Source organism: Cherax quadricarinatus, chromosome 58 (assembly GCF_038502225.1).
Source record: "Cherax quadricarinatus isolate ZL_2023a chromosome 58, ASM3850222v1, whole genome shotgun sequence".
Taxonomy (NCBI): Eukaryota; Metazoa; Arthropoda; class Malacostraca; order Decapoda; family Parastacidae; genus Cherax; species Cherax quadricarinatus.
This window is the reverse complement of record NC_091349.1, coordinates 12,363,188-12,381,244: the sequence shown is the minus strand read 5'-3', so window position 1 is coordinate 12,381,244 and position 18,057 is coordinate 12,363,188. Positions and strand designations below refer to the sequence as shown.

The 18,057-nt window shown below is 39.4% G+C and overlaps 1 protein-coding gene and 1 long non-coding RNA gene across 8 annotated transcripts in view; one reads left to right on the top strand and one right to left on the bottom strand.

The window, feature by feature from the left end:
* The window catches only part of LOC138854423 (uncharacterized), a 147,889-nt gene extending 144,993 nt beyond the window's left edge, over positions 1-2,896 (top strand). Inside the window, exons 2-3 of the long non-coding RNA XR_011393630.1 lie at positions 2,399-2,565; positions 2,759-2,896. This is a non-coding gene — a long non-coding RNA (uncharacterized lncRNA). The remainder of the gene's footprint in view (positions 1-2,398; positions 2,566-2,758) is intronic.
* Positions 1-17,814, bottom strand: part of LOC128697976 (centromere protein F) — a 266,000-nt gene extending 248,186 nt beyond the window's left edge. For 5 of the 7 annotated variants that reach the window (XR_011393629.1, XM_070097610.1, XM_070097611.1 and 2 more), the window contains exons 1-4: positions 17,716-17,814; positions 11,571-11,683; positions 7,540-7,623; positions 2,741-3,041 (exon numbers count right to left, since the gene is read on the bottom strand). Coding sequence is in view for 6 of the 7 variants with exons in the window: in XM_070097610.1 (XP_069953711.1) it covers positions 2,741-3,041; positions 7,540-7,623; positions 11,571-11,654 (469 nt within the window). In the remaining variant the exon portion in view is untranslated. The remainder of the gene's footprint in view (positions 1-2,740; positions 3,042-7,539; positions 7,624-11,570; positions 11,684-17,715) is intronic. The other 2 variants (XM_070097612.1, XM_070097615.1) reach the window with 1 other exon arrangement.
* Between the last annotated feature and the right edge of the window lie 243 nt (positions 17,815-18,057).

Below are 18,057 nucleotides of genomic sequence, written 5' to 3'. Positions count from 1 at the left end.
TTCTTCCTTTTTGGGTCACCCTCCCTCGGTGGGAGATGGCCGACTTGAAAAAAAAAAAATACATACTATAAGCATCTTCAAGCAGATTTTTCCTCACCATCATTATTTTATTATTATTATCACACTAGCCGATTCCCACCAAGGCAGGGTGGCCCGAAAAAGAAAAACTTTCACCATCATTCACTCCATCACTGTCTTGCCAGAAGGGTGCTTTACACTACAGTTTTTACACTGCAACATTAACACCCTTCCTTCAGAGTGCAGGCATTGTACTTCCCATCTCCAGGACTCAAGTCCGGCCTGCCGGTTTCCCTGAACCCCTTCATAAATGTTACTTTGCTCACACTCCAACAGCACGTCAAGTATTAAAAACCATTTGTCTCCATTCACTCCTATCAAACACGCTCACGCATGCCTGCTGGAAGTCCAAGCCCCTTGCACACAAAACCTCCCTTACCCCCTCCCTCCAACCTTTCCTAGGCCGACCCCTACCCCACCTTCCTTCCATTACAGACTGATACACTCTTGAAGTCACTCTGTTTCGCTCCATTCTCTCTACATGTCCGAACCACCTCAACAACCCTTCCTCAGCCCTCTGGACAACAGTTTTGGTAATCCCGCACCTCCTCCTAACTTCCAAACTACGAATTCTCTGCATTATATTCACACCACACATTGCCCTCAGACATGACATCTCCACTGCCTCCAGCCTTCTCCTCGCTGCAACATTCATCACCCATGCTTCACACCCATATAAGAGCGTTGGTAAAACTATACTCTCATACATTCCCCTCTTTGCCTCCAAGGACAAACTTCTTTGTCTCCACAGACTCCTAAGTGCACCACTCACCCTTTTCCCCTCATCAATTCTATGATTCACCTCATCTTTCATAGACCCATCCGCTGACACGTCCACTCCCAAATATCTGAATACATTCACCTCCTCCATACTCTCTCCCTCCAATCTGATATCCAATCTTTCATCACCTAATCTTTTTGTTATCCTCATAACCTTACTCTTTCCTGTATTCACTTTTAATTTTCTTCTTTTGCATACCCTACCAAATTCATCATCATGTTTTATCAAATTATTATCCTGGCAATCAAGCAAATTTACAAGCAACCAAAAAAGCCGTTCCCTTTACATTTATATGAGGAACAAACCAGTAGATGTCAAAAATGCTACTGAAATACATAAGTGTAAAAGTTTTAAGAGGAAATGAAGCCCTACCTCTGCCAAGTGCTAGGTCAACCAGATTGTGATGGCTATGTGGGCCAGCAAGCTGCTAATAGGAACAACCTGGTTGAACATGTAATCAATAGAAAAGCCTGATCCCAAGCCAGGTTACAAGGGTAACCTACATTTTCAAATCTATGATTTAAAATAGCTACCCATTTAATAGAGAAGGTACATAGTAAAATCATAAAAGACAAATACAGCCTCTCCTCACATAACGATGGAGTTCCTTTCCTATGACCACGTCTTTAAACGAATTCATCACTAAGTGAGGAGCATGTACTATAATGGTAGTGGGTTTGTGTCAACCATCTATGGTATTGTTTTAATGTCATTGCATCATTTATAACATTTCTGGTATATTTTAAATGTTTATACAGTAGTGTACTGTATACTGAAACAGAATAGAGGAAATCAGTTGTACTATATTACATTATTTAGGCATAAATACTGGTCAGAGAGCCCGTCATAAGTCCGAGTACATCACTAAGCGAGGAAAGGCTGTATTTACAAAATTCTCCCAGGAATTCAACAATGCTTCAAGAGAAATAACCTGGCATACTACATTTTATTGCAGTAGCTTTCCATTTGCATAAAAATGGATTTAGTAAATTCTTATACAAGTAGGGGTCGGCCTAGGAAAGGACCCCTTCCTAGTGGAAGTAGTGGAAGGAAGGCAGGGTAGGGGTCGGCCTAGGAAAGGTTGGAGAGAGGGGGTAAAGGAGGTTTTGTGCGCGAGGGGCTTGGACTTCCAGCAGGTATGCATGAGCGTGTTTGATAGGAGTGAATGGAGACAAATGGTTTTTAATACTTGACGTGCTGTTGGAGTGTGAGCAAAGTAACATTTATGAAAGGGTTCAGGGAAACCGGCAGGCCGGACTTGAGTCCTGGAGATGGGAAGTACAGTGCCTGCACTCTGAAGGAGGGGTGTTAATGTTGCAGTTTAAAAACTGTAGTGTAAAGCACCCTTCTGGCAAGACAGTGATGGAGTGAATGATGGTGAAAGTTTTTCTTTTTCGGGCCACCCTGCCTTGGTGGGAATCGGCCAGTGTGATAATAATAATAATAATTATACAAGTAACAAATGAGAAGGAAATGTGGACAAATAAAATGGCACTAGAGTTCTGCAGATGGGCAGTGATGGGAAACATTTCATTTCAGAAGTTCATTTGAACTGTGACGGCTGTGCACTTCTGGCAATACCATTATGGATGAAGTGATGATGGCATGTGTTTCCTTCTATGGGCTGCCCTACCAAAGTGGGAGACTTGAAAAAAAACAGGGTAGGGATGGAAGAAATGGAACAGATCAACAAGATGCACTGCAATGTGAGTAACCAAAGAGTAAAGCCATCAGAGAAAGATAGATAATCCCTTTTACTTCCCCAAAGTATCACTTCTAAGGATTATGTAAGCCAGCATGCCTACTACCAAATTTTATATCAACTGGTCTAAAAGAAAAATGTGCAAAATATTAGGTGCATCTTTAATCTACTATACTAACAGACTGGTCCCTCTGTAGGCAGAGTTGCAGGACCAGTGGAGAATTGTGCAGGATCAGAAGTCAGCAGCAAGGTAGAGACTTCAGCAGATGGTGTGCCAACTTCTGACAAGGACAGTGCATCACCTGAATGAGATGGCAAAGACTCAACAGCTGCAGTCTGTCGTGGGGGCAAGAGAGTAATGCTTGAAGTGACGTGGTCATGTTGACTCTTTTGCAACTGCAGCTGGAGTTGCTCACAGCTTCGACTTAACTGTTCTATGTCCTTCAACAACGATTGCTTTTCCTTTGCAGTATCATCAGTCTGTCAAGAAAAACTTAAACATGAAAATGTTGCAAATAATTATATTATTTATATACAGAATTCACACACTGATAAATAGCTGGGTTATAATTGCATTAATTACTAAAACTAAACTTCTTACTTTTTCCTATTAACCTGTACCATTAAGTAATGAGTTCTACAACAAACCACAGGTTTAATGCATTCCGTGACTAACATCGTATGTGCAGGCTATTTGTGTATACAAAGTGTATACTGTGCTCTTGGGAGATTCTGAAGAGAAGTTGCAGAGATTGGTGGATGAATTTGGTAGGGTGTGCAAAAGAAGAAAATTAAAAGTGAATACAGGAAAGAGTAAGGTTATGAGGATAACAAAAAGATTAGGTGATGAAAGATTGGATATCAGATTAGATGGAGAGTGTATGGAGGAGGTGAATGTATTCAGATATTTGGGAGTGGACGTGTCAGCGGATGGGTCTATGAAAGATGAGGTGAATCATAGAATTGATGAGGGGAAAAGGGTGAGTGGTGCACTTAGGAGTCTGTGGAGACAAAGAAGTTTGTCCTTGGAGGCAAAGAGGGGAATGTATGAGAGTATAGTTTTACCAACGCTCTTATATGGGTGTGAAGCATGGGTGATGAATGTTGCAGCGAGGAGAAGGCTGGAGGCAGTGGAGATGTCATGTCTGAGGCCAATGTGTGGTGTGAATATAATGCAGAGAATTCGTAGTTTGGAAGTTAGGAGGAGTTGCGGGATTACCAAAACTGTTGTCCAGAGGGCTGAGGAAGGGTTGTTGAGGTGGTTCGGACATGTAGAGAGAATGGAGCGAAACAGAATGACTTCAAGAGTGTATCAGTCTGTAGTGGAAGGAAGGCGGGGTAGGGGTCAGCCTAGGAAAGGTTGGAGGGAGGGGGTAAAGGAGGTTTTGTGTGCGAGGGGCTTGGACTTCAAGCAGGCATGCGTGAGCGTGTTTGATAGGAGTGAATGGAGACAAATGGTTTTTAATACTTGACGTGCTGTTGGAGTGTGAGCAAAGTAACATTTATAAAGGGGTTCAGGGAAACCGGTAGGCCGGACTCGAGTCCTGGAGATGGGAAGTACAGTGCCTGCACTCTGAATGAGGGGTGTTAATGTTGCAGTTTAAAAACTGTAGTGTAAAGCACCCTTCTGGCAAGACAGTGATGGAGTGAATGATGGTGAAAGCTTTTCTTTTTCGGGCCACCCTGCCTTGGTGGGAATCAGCCAGTGTGATAAAAAAATAATAAAAAGTACTATTGGTTGGCCTATCATATAAATTTGTATTATAACTGGAGATGGCTTAGTAGTTTTTATAATTCCTTCAATGAGATGGCTGAGAAGTTCTAATGTTTTATTCAACACTCAACTCTTAACAAGACATTCAGATGTGAAACAAATGTAATAAAATTAATTCCCAAATAGCTAATAACAATGTTTTTCTCAATAACTGTCCATTTTATGAGTTTTTAACGTGATTAAATTCCCAGGTTCCGTAAACTACGACCAATCATTCATGAATGTATTTTATTATCCGAGAAATAGGGCAAATCCTAAATTTTTTGTGTAATGACAAATTCAAAATGGAAGGCAAGTGCAATATAGGAGAGGCCTGAGGAACTGATTAATGGACAAAGGAATATCTACTGTGTTTAATTTGAACAAGGATTTTATTTAACTGTGTAAAATTGGCTAAATATCTGACTTCTGTGCACTTTATGAAGTAGTTTATATATTTGAGCATGTCGTTTCTTGTGCTCAATTGATGGAACGAAAGGCACACTAGTGAAATAGCTAAGAAATTGCTTGAAATGAGCAGTGGAAGTGGTTTAAAATAAAACTCAAAGTGAGTAAAATCACCGAATCTAAATTACGCCTACACCACTAACTTTGCACCCGAGTAATTCCACCAGTTTCATCAAATTTCCTATTTTGGCATCATTACCTTCAGAAAAAGATTTTCTACCATTTCTAGGCACTCATCTTTAATTAAGAATGTCAGTTGTAATCAGAGTATATTTACAGATAAAAAAAAAAAAAGTGAATGACAGGGGATTGGGAAGGGTTTTGGGATTAAAAGATGTTCAACATGATACAAAGTGGAATTATCACTGTTGCTCTTTGCTGATGTCAGTTCTCTTAGATAATTCTGAAGCCAAATTGCTAAGGTTGGTGGAAGAATTTGAGAGGATATGTAAAAGGTAACTGAAAGTAAACGTAGAAGAGAGCAAGGTGATGAGGTTAACAGTCTAGACTGAAGGGAGGGAATATGGAGGAAGTGGACGTAGTTAGATATTTGGGAGTAGACATATAGGGAGATGGATCTATGAAATACAAGGTGAATCAGCATAGACGAAGGGAAAAAAGTATCTTTTTTCGCAACATGATAGATGTCTCTCATCAAGGTATGAAGACCCAAAAATGAAAAACACTTTCACCATCACTCACACAATCATTATTTGTGCAGAGGCACCCAGACATGAGAGTTTAGATGTCACTCCGAACAACCAATATCCCACACCCCTCCTTTAACCCTTCAACGGTCCAAACGTATATATACGTTCACTTACGTAGCGCCCCGAATATTTTGAGGAAAAAAAAATTTTTTTTATAGGAAAAAAGAGCATTTGGTACCCAGGTGTCCAATTTTTTCATATGGTGCGCACTGAATGCACACACTCATTCTCTCATGTCTAGGCAACTCAGGCCTATCGTGCCAATGTTGAATGAATGACAAGGGAAACGTATATATACGTTTGGGGGCGCTACGCGAGAGAACGTATATATACGTTTGGACCGTTTAAGGGCTAAAGTGCAGGCATTGTACTTCCCACCTCCAGGATTCAAGTCAGGCTAACCAGTTTCCCTGAAGTCCTTCACAAAATATTACCCAGAAACCATTCGTCTCCATTCACGTCTATCTAACACGCTAACACAAGCCTGCTGCATGTCCAAGCCCCTTGCACACAAAACCTCTAAAATAAAAAGTTTATCTATGGAAGTAAAATAGGGAATGTACCAAAGTATTGTATGTAGTAGCAACACTCTTTAATGTGTCTGAGGCATGGATTTTGAACAATGTTTGAGAGCAATGTATGGAGTGAATATCGTGCAAAGAATTCAGAGAGCAGACATTAAAAGGCTATATGGGGTTACCAATGGTGTAATTCAGAGATAAGAAAGGGTTGTTGAGGTGGTTTGGCACAGAGAATGGGAGGATAAGATTACAAAGAGGCTGTATAAATCCGAGACAAGGGGCAGGGGTCATCCAAGGAATGGTTAGAGGGAGGGGATTAAAAAGGCTTGGAGTTTTAGTGGCTTGAGCATCCAGCAGACTTGTGAGCATATTAAATAGGGTCAAGTGGTTGTTAATGGCTGTGCTGTTGGAGTGTGATGAGCAAGATAACATTTATGAAGGGATTTAGGGAAACCTGTTAGCTGGACTCAAGTCCTCAAGTGGGAAGGGCAGCGACTACACTCTGAAGGGGTAAAAATATTATATCTGCTCACTTCTGGGAAAACTGTGACTGAATAATAGTGAATGAGTTTGCTTCTTTGGGTCACCCTGCCTTGGCAGATGGCCACTGAAGTAAAAAATATTTAGATATGGCCTCTGAAGCAGCAAACCATTCTTTTACACATCTTTTAAAAAACACGAAACACATGCATGCGCTAGTTCCATCAGATGTTGCTACACGTGCCTCATGGCTTCTATTTTCATATCTTTCTACAATTTAAATTCGAACTCAATGTACAATACAATTAATACATAAGAGATAACTTGTCACAATGATGCTTACAGCTGTGGTGCATTTTCTTTCATATAACCTGAAAAGTATATACAGTGCTCATCACAGCATTATGCCGGGTTAGCACCCTGGCATAATGCCGTGGTGAAAATCAAAGGCCTACCATACAGGGGGGTCTCTTTGTCGGTGCATTTTGCTGGGTAGCAGCCATTAGCATGATGTCATGGCCTGCCGTCACACTTCACAGTGATTTCTCATTGCTCATGTGGTTGCCGTGGTGAGAGGAAGTGTTGCATTGTCTCTCATCTGCTTCAACTTTTGTCTGGTGTTCCCTTTGGTTTTGGGGCTATACATCTTTGATTATGGGTAAAACAAAGTCTAACACCTGAAACTATAGCTCAAATCATAGGGCTTTACAAAGCTAGGCACCAGACATAAGAAATAGTGGAGTATGTTAGTGTGTGTGTGAGCATCCAGTGAGGAACTGGGTGCAGCAATTCCTCTCACCACGGTAGCCATGTGAGCAATGAGAAATCACTGAAGTGTGATGGCAGGCCATGACATCATGCTAATGGCTGCTACCCAGCAGAATGCACTAACGAAAAAAGACCCCCCTCCCATATGGTAGGCCTTTGATTTTCACCACGGCATTATGCCAGGGTGCTCACCCAGCATAATGCCATGACAAGCACTTAGTCTATAATCATTAGACCCAGTGTCCCTCGTCATCTTCCACAATACAATTAAAAGTTACCTTAAGTTTCTGTTTATCTAAAGCCTGCTGAAGAGTGTCTAGCTGATTCTGTTTCTGCTGTCTTTCACGTTTGAATCGTTCAACCTGGAAAATAAAAAGGTAAAGTGTTACGTATTTTTTTATTACAAGAAAGCAATAATGCTCAAAAATTAGCAAATTAAAAGTGAAATTTTATTTTTACTCTGATTCTTGTTTATATTTTATTTTTGTTTTACCACATTAGTCATTTCTCAACAAAATAGTTTAGGAAGCAATAATAATGTACAGTACTTACAGTTAACATACTAAATTAGGTTCAAAGTTTATTCAAATCTTTCTAAATGTGTACACAGTACAATCCTTTGAAGATTAAACATGATTTTACTATCCTATCAGTTATTTCCCAAAAGGAAGGGTGGCCCAAAGAAAGCATTCATCAAACTACTACTCCTCTTGCTGCTTTACCAGGAGAGAAAGGTGTCACAGTCCAAGATGAAACCTCCACCCATTCTTTAACCCTTTGAGGGTCCATGCCGTAGATCTACGGCTATACGTTGAGGGTCCAAACCATAGATCTATGTCATGAGCTCAGCTCGCTCTGATAAGCTGTGAGCGGTAAATTTGGGCCTAGATATGAGAGAATACATCTATGTGGTATGTGTGCACCACATAAAACAAATCCTGCAGCACACAGTGCATAACGAGAGAAAAAAGACCGAGACCATAATTTTTTATTAAAACAGCGACTTTGTAGTGTGTTTTTATGGTTATACAGTGGCCCCCCGGTTTACGATCAGCTCCCAATGCGGCCAATTATGTAAGGATGTTTATGTAAGCGCGTTTGTACGTGTATGTTTGGGGGTCTGAAATGGACTAATCTAATTCACAATATTCCTTATGGGAACAAATTCGTTCAGTAATGGCACCTGAACATACATCTGGAATGAAATAATATCGTAAACCGGGGGTCCACTGTATTTGCGATTTCTTGGTCTCATTTGATAGAATGGAAGATATATTACAAAAATAGAGATGATTTTGATTGGCTTTAGTAATGGAAATGGATTGAAACCGAACTCAAAATAACAGAAATGTTAAAATTTTGCCAATGTTTAAGAGTAAATAAATGTTCCCACACGTCTAATACACGCCAGCTGGTGGGTCTAATATACGCTCACAAATGTGGTGATATTATTTTTACAATTATTACAGTATTGCATAACAGTAAATCTTCTATTTTTTGGTTTGAATAAAAATTCATTATGTGAATAAAAAATCAAAATGGAATTCATTTGTAAAGCCTGAAAATATAACTAATGAACAGAGGAAATGTTACTTTAGTTCCAGGAATGCCTGTATTGTTTATTCTGGACCCTATTTTGAAATTAGGATATTTTGAACTTTGCATTAAATTGGCCAAATTACCAATTTCTGATCACTATTTTGTAGTTGAAACAGTTGACTTGGCGATTTCTTGTGCTCAATCGATAGAACAGAAGTAATAATAGTGAAATAGCTAAGAATTTGGTCAACTGGAATAATACAATTGGCCTAAAATGGGAGTCAAATTCGGCAAAATCGCCGATGCGTAAATATTGCTGACCCCATCAAAATTCGCAAGAGCATAATTTCGTCAATTTTCCATCAAATTTCGTACTTTTTGCTTTATTACCTTCAGAAAAAGATTCTCTACCATTTCATAAGAAAAAATAAAATTATTTTTTGAAAATTCTTGGACACTGATGCACACTTTGAAATTTGGCCTTTGGACCCTGAAAGGGTTAAATACTGACGCCTCATAAATATTACCGCATTTTCTGGCTTATAAGACGTGGCTTACAAGTCTTGTTTTAGTTTCAATGGCTCGACATTGGGCATAACTGGGAGAGCTACAGCCCATCCCGCACCACACTGACCTTTAGTTTATAGGATACAGGGTGTTTCTGCAGACATTTTATGTAAAAAAAAAAAAAAAAAAAAAAAAAAAAAAAAAAAAAAAAAAAAAACGTGTCTAATAAGCCACAAAATAGGGCAAGTTTTCACACCTCAATGTATCAAATCCCAAACCACTTACCTCCCTTTACCTTAATCTACTGTAACTCATTATGGTTTTTCACCTAAATGTTCAAGTCTCCTCACACTACCTACAACTCTTCAAGATACCCCTACACTGATTTTTGTCCTCCCTAGAGTTACACACCCTCTTTACCAATCTATCTTCCTCTTTTTCCATCTACATGGCCTACTCATTTAAACATCACCTGGTTACAGGAACCTGGTACAGTGTATATGTATACCAACAGAATGGAATAAGAACATTTTTGTAACTCTAGAACATTTTATTAGGAACAGTTTCACTCATGCAGTCACCAGAGAAGGCTGGCCTCAGGCCAGGCTTCACCAACCAACAAGTATGCCTCTCTCTCAAACCCTAGTCCTGATTTCATTTCAACATGACTCAAGTTCATCTGACTAAGTGCCCATTTTCTTGTGACAGTGCAAGACTTAAATTGAAAACTAGCCTTAGATATTCAATCAAAATACATTTACTGGATTTCCCATGCTCCAATCAGTTTAATTTCTATTTTTTATTTATTTCAATATAAACCAATTTGGTATGATACTTAAAGTGATGCTAGACCTGGATGATTGCTCAAGCACAAATTTATACCAAATATTATTTATTTGGTATAAATTTGTGCTTGATATTATTATTATTAATTATTATTATTATTATTATTATTATTATTATTTATGTGAATTCACAAAGTGAAAATGCATAAAACAAGGAGAAACCTATATACACAAATGTATTTTCATATATACAGGTATCCTTGATATTCAGTCACCGGTGAACCAAGAAGTACTGAATACAGTCACTAGCGGAAAGTGACGTCTACCAAACTGCCTAACCTAATTTAGCTTCCAGAAAACTAAGCCATAAATTATTGTAGTATTTAAAAAAATGTTTTATTGGGGTTAACTCAAGAGATTTTTGTAACCTAACTCTACATTTTCCATGTCTTTTGTATTTGTGTAGATAAAAAATATAAGCACAATTCAAGACAATTATTGAGGAAATATTTCACTACAAGTGGCTTTATTATACTGTGAATATTTAGGTGGCACAGAAGTGAATTACCATGCTGAGTATAAACAAAATAAAAATTATCATCATTTGATGAATGACTCAATTTACTGCTGCAACATGATGAATGCCCCTCAATGAAAATAATGTAGCTATACATAACTGTAGTTGTTTATTAGCTTTATTATGCAGCCTACACCCATCCTGTAGGTAAAAATCAAAAAGATTTCAGAGGCACATACCTGATCCAGAACCAAATGTAACATGGAGCTGTACATACCATAATAAAATATTTGGACATTTCTTGGACATTTATGAGTAAACTGCCTTTATATCCCTTGATTTTTTAACATTCAAGAACATAGTGGTGTGTGAGAAGAGTTCTACTGACAAAATTTGCACTTAGTTCAGTCTACACAAGCTGGTGGTATAAACCCCCCAGAGATATCTGTAGTCCAGTGGCCTGGTAGTCATCACACTCACCTCACACACAGTGTCCATGGTTCAATCTCTAGACCTGCTGTCACCATTCACCTAACAAGTAGGTACCTGGGAGTTACACAACTGGTGTGGGTTGCATCCTGGGGGACAAGACTGAAGGACCCAATGGAAATAATACAGTCCTCAATGACGCAGTGACTTTCTTGGGTTATCCCGCGTGGCTAACCCTCCGTGGTTAAAAATCCAAGAAAAATCTTATCTTAAGCCTGCCGAGTTTGATGGATGTGTCAAACAAATCTTATAAGTAGAGTCAAACAAAGAACCACTCAAAATATTATACAGAAATTTAGTGGCTAAATAAAAATAAATCATTGAAGACTCTGCAAAGCAATAAAGTGTACACTGAACCAGAGAACTGTTACACAGCAATATTTAGTGCACAATGCAACCCAAGATAAGAAGTGCCCCATGCAAAAGAATACAGCAGTATATACAAAGAAATTCAAAATGTTTCCATTCTTACCTGATTCTCTAGCTCCTCAACCTTACTCAGGGCCAATGAACCGAGGCCCTGTTTCCACTCTGAGGCCGAGCCAAACCAACTCATGGTAAGACCCAGTCAACAATCATTCCCACCTGTTAAAATAGGATAAATAATTAATACAAAGTACAGTACTGTAGCTACACCAAAAATGTAATAGGTTTATATTAGCAAATTACAGCAAAAATTAGGTAAGTCTCCTTATTACTGTACTGTCACACAAGAGTAAGTGCTAAACCCATAGGCTATACAGAGAATGGGATACAAGTAATCAGTTATGAATGAGGGAAAAGTAGCTCAATTCACTAGATCAACAGCCCTTCAACATCAAAGCAACTCCTCCCCCTTAAATGGGAGAAGTACATTATCCCCTACTTAACTGCCATTCACATAAAATAATTCTGAAAGACCAAAAAAACTCTAGGACCATTATCCCACCTAACAACTGCCTCTTCCTTATTCAAGAACCAATTACAATTTATCACCTCAGGTGATAAACTAACTGGTTCTTGAGCTAAATCTACCATTTCCTGCATTAGTCATTAACAGTGTTTTCATAGCTTCTGCATCATTAGTTAAAAAGTGAGAAAAATGGGAATAATGTTTATATAAATGAATTGTTAATCAACCCAGAAGAAACAGTCTAATCATCTCAGAGAGAGAAAGGAATAATGTCATGCCATTATATATTATACTTTCTACCACTCCTCTCTTCCCTCACCAGAGATTTCATAAAGGCATAGTATGCTATAGTTACCCCCAGTTTTATGAGAGCACATTACATGTACTAACCATACCACGGGCAGGGATAGAACCCATGATCAGAAAGAAAACTCCAGACAGATGCTCTGATTACGGGTTCTATCCCCTCCCATGGTATGGTTTGTTTGCAATCGTGTCATTACGATTTCGTGAGTCGGCGCAATACTACCTATTTTTTTTTTTTCAACAAACCGGCCGTATCCCACCAAGACAGGGTGGCCCAAAGAGAAAAACAAAAGTTTCTCTTTTTAAATTTAGTAATTTATACGGGAGAAGGGGTTACTAGCCCCCTTGCTCCCGGCATTTTAATCGCCTCTTACGACACGCATGGCTTATGGAGGAAGAATTCTGTTCCACTTCCCCATGGAGACAAGAGGAAATAAACAAGAACAAGAACTAGAAAGAAAATAGAAGAAAGCACAGAGGGGTATGTATATATATGCTTGTACATGTATGTGTGGTGTGACCTAAGTGTAAGTAGAAGTAGCAAGATGTACCTGAAATCTTGCATGTTTACGAGACAGAAAAAAGACACCAGCAATCCTACCATCATGTAAAACAATTACAGGTTTCCATTTTATACTCACTTGGCAGGACAGTAGTACCTCCCTGGGCGGTTGCTGTCTACCAACCTACTACCTAGCGCTTCATTATAATCAAATAATAAAGCGCTAAACCAACAAGGGTCTTGCAGCACTGCAGGGCAGAAAATAGTGCTGGAGCTATAAACAGCTAGGTGGAGAGGGGATCAGAGGTAAGGGTAGAAAAGGGCTGAAAGGGAAGCTAGGAGTGATGCATCTAAGTTTCTATAGTAAAGCAGTTGCTTTACTATACAAACTTGATCATAAGTCAAAGGCAAGACCATCTTCAAGAAGGGAAGATAAGGCAAGAGCAGTTTGGTGGCAGTGTCGGAGGGAAATCCTGCGAGCTCGCTGGTAAACCGGACAATCCACAAGAACACAGAACCAAAATAGGGACCCCAACAACCCTCACAGAGAGGAATAGGGTGTTGTTCCACGAGATACCCATGGATAAGGCGAGTGTGGCCGATGCGGAGACGAGAGCGCAGTCTTCCAGGAACAGCAATGGTGATAAGAAGATGGCCACAAATCTAAAAGCGGTTTAATAGAGTGCAATTTGTTATGGAGCACGTCTGACCACCACTGTTGCCAACGGCTGCGAAGATGGGCAGAGATAACTATAAAAAATCCCTGAACGGAATACCTCTATAGGAAACCGGAAGGTCGTGTACTACTGACTGCACAGCAGCATCCACCTCTTCACTGTCCTGCACATCGTGTCCAGGGACCCAACAGAAAATGACGATTTGTTTTTGTTAGCCACACGGCGCAACCAAAGTTGAATACGAAGGACCAGTGGATGAGGGGAATCAATTGTTTAAGGGCTTGTAAAACACCGAGGGACTCTGAAATGATCACAAATGCTGGAGGAGACGTATGTAATACAGAGAAGCACTACAAGGACTGCCTACAACTCTGCAGTAAAAATGCTAGCCAAATCTAACGAATGACCCTGGACAACACTGTCAGGGAACACCGCCACGAACCCAACACCGTCAGAAGATTTAAAACCATCTGTATAAACAGCAGTAGCATGCGCATGTGACCAGAAGTGATCAAGAAAAAGAGCGAGAAGCAGCCATAGGCAGGAAAGCTTTGGCGCACGGTAGTAGGGGAGAACAGACATGAACCGTCGGAACCTCCCAAGGACGAAGGGTAAAGGTAGACGCTATATGAACATACAAGGGGGAGAACTGGAGAGAAGATTGGAGTGAGTGAAGACAAAGAAGAACGGTCAGAGTAAGAAGGGGTGTCAAACAAATAATGGGCTTCTACCAGCATCTGAGACCAACTTATACATAGAAGGAACACGAAGGTCAAGCGAGCGGACACAGTAATGAGAGCAATGAGCATCATGACGATCGGCTAAGGAAGGAACATTTGCCTCAGCACAGAGGCTTTCAACAGTGAATGAACGAAAGGCACGAAGGCATAAACGTACACCCTGATGATGAAGGGGATCCAGCTTAGAAAGAGTCGTAGAAGCCACAGAATAGACTAGGTTGCCATAATCCAGCTTGGACAAGACTAGGGTGAAATGCAAACAGAGGGGAGTCCAGCGATCTGCTCCTCACGAGCGATGCACAAGAATTTTAAGGAGATTCAGCTGACCACAGCAAGCTGCCTTCAAAGAGGAAATGCGAGGTTTCCATGTCAACTGGCGATCGAATAGAAGGCCAAGAAACTTTACTGCAATACTACCTACAACTATAAATTTTATCAAAATAGATCTTTTTTTCTTGTTCTTGAGTCGGAGGCTTACTACAGTATATCACAGTGAATGGTGTGTATATTGTATACATAGAATATAATAATAATAATAATAATAATCTTTATTTACTACAAGTACATGTACATGGTATACAGTCCTAGCTGACAACAATGACATACTACTAGATAGAAAGCCACTTGTTATGCTCAGCATCTCGGGCAAATTAGGTCAGTGTCCCTGGATGCGACCCACACCAGTCGACTAACACCCAGGTACCCATTTTACTGATGGGGAACATAGACAACAGGTGGAAAGAAACACGCCCAATGTTTCTACTCTGGCTGGGAATCGAACCCAGGCCCTCGCCGTGTGAAGCGAGAGCGTTAACCACCAGGCCACCAGAGCCACCAGAGTGGTTAAAGAGGTTCAACAGACATCTGTGTTGAACAAGCGAACAGAGCTTGATATTTAGTTTTATATTACTGAGCAATAAGCAAAATATGTAAACACCGATAAAAGGTGTAACCAACATAATCCACAAAAAAAAAAAAAAAAAAAAAAAGGGAAAAAAAAAAAAAAAAAAAAAAGGGAAAAAAAAAAAATTACCTTCAAGTGGTAAGAATGCACGTTCCCACATGACAATTACCAGCATCACTTCAAACCTTTACATCCTCAAATACCTATCAGAATTCACTTATTTTTTGTCTCATTTCAAATCTAAAACTGGGAAGAACTTTTTGGTAAGAATTTTTTTCCAACTGTTGAGCAAACAGTATGAAATTAAACCAAACAGTGAAATTCACCTAAACAAACCTAAAAAACCTAAAACAACTTAACCTTACTCCATCATCAGTGTTTGTTTACATCCTCTGCATCTTTGTTTACATTTGCTGTGATTGCTAAGGCCACAATATTAAGTGTTGACTGGGTCTCTCACATTCCATGGGAAAAAAATAATCTGCCCGATTACTACAATCAAAACCAAGTGCTAAACCCACAAGGGTAGAATCTGCCTAATAAGCGAGCGTCATAAGGTGGGGGCAGGCTGCCCCGGGTGACACCATAGAGCCTCTAAAGAAGGTAACACTAATGACCAAAACCATGCTGCAGCAACCTAAGAGAAAAATCCTTCGTTTCTATATAGCCTATTATAGGATTAGATGATGATGTGATGGATGATTTTGCAGGATTGAAGGCAAGGAAATGAAATGTCAGATTCTTTGAGATGTTACCTGTACTCAAGGTTAAATTGGAACTAGTATTTTTCTTTATTTTTCAAGTTTTTTTTTTTTTCATTATTGAAGACGAATAAATGTAGGATCTGTTCCCTATATTCAAAGTGGCATTTGAGTTTATATTTCGTCAATATTACTATGATTATTTACTTCATCATTAATAAAGTTCGGTTGATGGCCTTCAAAATGTTCTCATTGCTAAACATTAGTCACTGGTCATGCAGCAGTGATATAACTGAAGTTTACTACCCTTATCCCCCCGCCCTTGTATTTCATGGGGGCGACACCAAAGATTCCGCCCCCAGGCGACACCAACCCTAGTGATGCCTCTGCTAATGAATATATTTCAATGTGCAGATAGCTTCTATTATAAAATATAAAATGCCCAATTTCTGCTTATGAGCATCTTTCAGTTATAACCACCTGATCTAACCTAACCAATAAACTGGTTGTTATCCAGAGTGCCAAGTCAATAGCCTTTAACATGCTGCTAGTTACCTGGCTGTCAAGCAAACATATGCTTCCTTACTACAAAATAAATTATGGGGGAAGCACTAAGCTCATAGGGGTTACACAGTACCTGGGGAATGCGAGGTAATTATGTTAGATGCAAGGAAGAGAAGCACTAATTCCTTAAATCAAGAGCCTTACACCAGCATCAAGAAACTTCCCTTTTAAGATCAGCAATTAATGTTGTAGACATGAAAATTGAAGCTAAAATTGACCAAATTACAAGGACCTCAACAAAAATAAGCAAACAATTGACTAAGTAAGTTACCCTACATTTATTTACACAAGTTACTACTGTATACAAGACTTTTGTATATCTTTTAATTTGTATATTGACCATTAATAAAAACTACTTCACCAATGTTGTACATCCATTGGAAGCAAGTCACTGGTTTAATTTTTTGGTTATCCTAATAAATTTACACTATGATAATTGTACTTATGTGTACCTATACCAATTATTATAAGCAAAATAAAACTCTAAACCCACTAGGGTCATACAGTGCTGTGTACCTATACACAAACTATCTGGAAACGAGTCACTGACTTTTTTGGGTTATCCCAGGTTCTCTACACACATGTTGCTATGTATGATAATCTATATAACTATTTGTCTATACCTGAATAAACTTACAATCATTTGAAATGAAATCTATTCATAGAGGGAATTATTATTATTATTATTATAATCAAGGGGAAGCACTAAACCCGGAGGATTATACAGCGCCTGGGGGGGGGGGGAAGGCATTCAGGCTTAATTCGGGGAACTGGAGCACAGATCCAATTCCCTAAATCAAGAGCCCCTCACCAACATCAAGGAACCTTCCTTGAGGGGATTCATAGAGGGAAGCGCTAAATCTGTACGAGTTATACAGCGCCTGGAAAGAGGGAGTAGGAAGCAAGTAGGTTTGATGCAAGGTAAGAGAGGTCAGGATCAATACCTTGGATCAAGAGCCCCTCCCCTGGATCAAGGATGTTGCCCTCCAGGACACAAATTATATATTAAAATCCATCACCTTCCACGGGCACCTCCGTGTATTTTAATGTTTAAAAAACACCACAAAACTAACGAGTGGACTCGTGCTCAAACATACATGAACACTGCATAACGAAGGAAAATCCGGAATACAATAAATGACGTGAAAAAAATAAACAAAATGAAGGTATTAATATCGGTTGTGGTGAGATTTAAAGAGCCAGGCAGTGATCAGTTAATATCTGGTCATAAACAAGTTTAATGTGAGCCTGGAGCTACACCCACACCTACACCACCCACACCTGTGGTGTAAGTAGGTTGATGCAGTGTGTATATAGGTAAAAATACTCACTAATATAGAGAGAGGAAGTTGACAGGTGCTGCCTGACACTCACAGTTCAAAACACTGAAGCTGCAACCTCATTGGTCCATCACATCACTATGACCAACCCTACCAACAACAAATATATTGTTCATTTAAACCAAACCACTTCATTTTCAATAGAGAGAAATGACAAAGAAACATGAAGATTTATAAAAAAATAAGTTGTTTTGTAAGTCAAACAAATTTTAATCACAAAGAATATATTCACTTTAAGTGATATTTGTAGCGTTGGCTCTCCTGGTGGTGTAATGGAGTGTTAGTGTTCAAATGAGCGAAGTTTGTGCGCACTCTTATATATCACTGTATGGC